This window comes from Gavialis gangeticus, unplaced genomic scaffold (genome assembly GCF_001723915.1).
Source record: "Gavialis gangeticus isolate Ggan-Ray unplaced genomic scaffold, GavGan_comp1, whole genome shotgun sequence".
Classification (NCBI taxonomy): Eukaryota; Metazoa; Chordata; order Crocodylia; family Gavialidae; genus Gavialis; species Gavialis gangeticus.
The window spans coordinates 157,497,052-157,499,536 of record NW_017729032.1 but is presented as its reverse complement, the minus strand read 5'-3'; the positions used below and the strand labels follow the sequence as shown (position 1 = coordinate 157,499,536).

The following is a 2,485-nucleotide window of genomic DNA, read 5'->3' as shown; positions in this document are numbered from 1 at the left end:
GGAGGATGGGATGGGGCAGTATGTGGGTGCTGGAGGAGGACTGGCAGGGTATGCAGGGGCAGTGTGGGGGTGGGAGGGGTCTGGCTCTGAACTTGGGGCTGTAGCAGCTGCCTGCCACCCCCTTTGCCTTGTGTTTGATTTTAAGGTGAGGGGCTTTTTTCCCTATCTTAAGTGTGTGTGTGTGTGTGTGTGTGTGTCTGTGGGGAACACCTCACTTTCTAACTGGGTAAATACGATAATTTGTGGCTTTGGTTAACCCACAGTGCTGGAGCTGTTAACTCTCTTGGATATGCAGCTCCCTTCAGTTTAGTTGCAACTTTATTAAATTCCTTTTTTGAGTAACTAATGGAATACAGAATAGCACAATTGTGAAAGGCAGCAGTCAGTTATTACTGTACTGGTGGCTTATTTGAGATTAACAATGTATTTCTCAACTACTTTAAGAAAGAATAATATATGCAGAGTCACTTCACTTTCTATTCATTTTAAAAGGAGTTGTGAATGCTTAGCTTCTCCAAAAGTATACAGGGCATATTTTAGAGGCGTAGGGGAGAGTGTGTGGGGGTGTCAAGTACTTAACTGTTTTCTTGCTTGTAGCTTTCTTATTATTTTAGCCCTTTTTTCCTCCATTCCTAGATCCTGTCTTATCCTCTGAGTCCCAATGAGAGCTTTCTGAGGTATCTGATTTTACCGCAAGACAATGAGCTAGCAATTGATCTAAGACAAACAGCTGTTGTGATCATGGCCCACTTAGATCGCCTAGCCACTCCATGTATGCCTCCACAGTGTAGCTCTCCTACATCTCATAAGGTAATTGTCTGGAATATCAAATACCAGGGGGATCTGTACAGTGGAAAAGTAATTTATACTTCAAACCATTTGAGCAATGTCATTGGGCGAATTTTCAATTAATAAGTGGTTACTTAGTTCTCATACAAGAACATAATTATTTGTTTTTAAAATATTCTTATAGCAAGTGAGTTTTCTACAGTGAATAAGTGCCTAAGCATTAACCTCCCTGCCATTTTTCTTTGTAAATAGTCCCAACTAAATTAGTCTTCTGATCAGGGAGGTTAGATGCATATTAGGGTCGCAATTGCCTTTTAATTAAGAGTATTTTACAGTTGTTGCTCCTTTTGCCTCCCGAATTTCTCCAGTTGAAAAGAGTTCACAAGAAGAGTTATTAGTTCAGGGCTTGCATCTGAATGGTATTCAGAATGAGTGGTCTAATGGATGTGAGCACATCTATTGTGCAGTGCAGTTAAATGTTCTCAACAGAATTAGATGAGTCCCCTTTATTTTTGTTCTTTAAACCTGTTTGTGAGCCTTGTGTTACCTGATTCTTCTGCTTTTCTTTTTACTTATCCCCAAAGATACTTATTCCAGCATCCCTGGTTTGTCTGAATTTGGCTTATTCTAGAGTTCAGTCTCCTAAAATTTGTTAGGGAATGACATGTGAACACCAGTGGCTGATCCTGCTGCATTGTGCAATACTTTGTGCCTCCTAAACAAAAAAAGTAAGACTAACATGTGAATCTAAGAAATCTAGTCTTGGGGGTTTTTTTTAAAGGAAGAAAAATAAAATATTAAACATTTAGTTTCACTATTTACAAACCCTCTACCACTTGCTATAAATATTTGTTGTATCTTCAGGAATTAACTTGAAGAGAGTTTGATGTATGTATTTGATGTTGTTTTTAATATTCTGTTATTAGGCAGAGTTCATTGAATATTTAATTACAGCTGTCATACAGATCGTTTGAATTGTATTTTGAAGAAACCTAAATTTTATGAGGAGAAACCTGTGGTGTGTACTTTTGAATTAAGCTGAGTAAAAAAAAAAAAAAAAAATCTCACTTAGTTTCTTACCTTACAGGGATCTTTGCAAGAAGTTATAGCTTGGGGCTTAATAGGATGGAAATATTATGCTAATGTGAGTGGTCCAATTCAGTGCGAAGGACTTGCCAATCTAGGGGTTGTACAGATTGCCTGTGCAGAGAAACGCTTTTTAATCTTATCTAGAAATGGGCGAGTTTACACCCAGGCATACAACAGTGACACTCTGGTGAGTGACTTTTTTAAAAAAATTTGTACTAAGCAGACTGTATTTTGCAAAATATGCTGCTCTGAGATTATTTCTAGTAGTTCAGCTGCATTTAGTGATTAAGTTATGTGGTGCTAATCTTAGAAGCTGTTTGTTTGGTTCTTTTAGAAGTAGTGGCTTGTCCAATTTCTGTTTGTCAGGCTAGGAATGTAAATATTTCTTGCATTCATAAACATTTGTGTTAATGTACCCCCTGTATCAAACCTTACGAATTGCTTTTTATTGCTTTTTTAGTTTATAACCTTGATTAGAGATTTATTTGATATGAAGTATACTCCAACCAGTGGGATTTGTTTTCACTACAAGTGCCAAGGCACTTAACTCCTTGAGCATAATTATAATGAAATAACGCCCCCCCCCCCCCCCCCCCCCACACAAAAA

At 37.9% G+C, this 2,485-nt stretch overlaps 1 protein-coding gene across 3 annotated transcripts in view; it reads left to right on the top strand.

Annotated features, from left to right (window-relative positions):
• The window catches only part of HERC2 (HECT and RLD domain containing E3 ubiquitin protein ligase 2), a 217,422-nt gene that overhangs the window by 55,980 nt on the left and 158,957 nt on the right, over positions 1-2,485 (top strand). For all 3 annotated transcript variants that reach the window (XM_019524227.1, XM_019524228.1, XM_019524226.1), the window contains exons 10-11: positions 637-810; positions 1,877-2,065. In XM_019524227.1, coding sequence (XP_019379772.1) covers positions 637-810; positions 1,877-2,065 — 363 coding nt within the window. The remainder of the gene's footprint in view (positions 1-636; positions 811-1,876; positions 2,066-2,485) is intronic.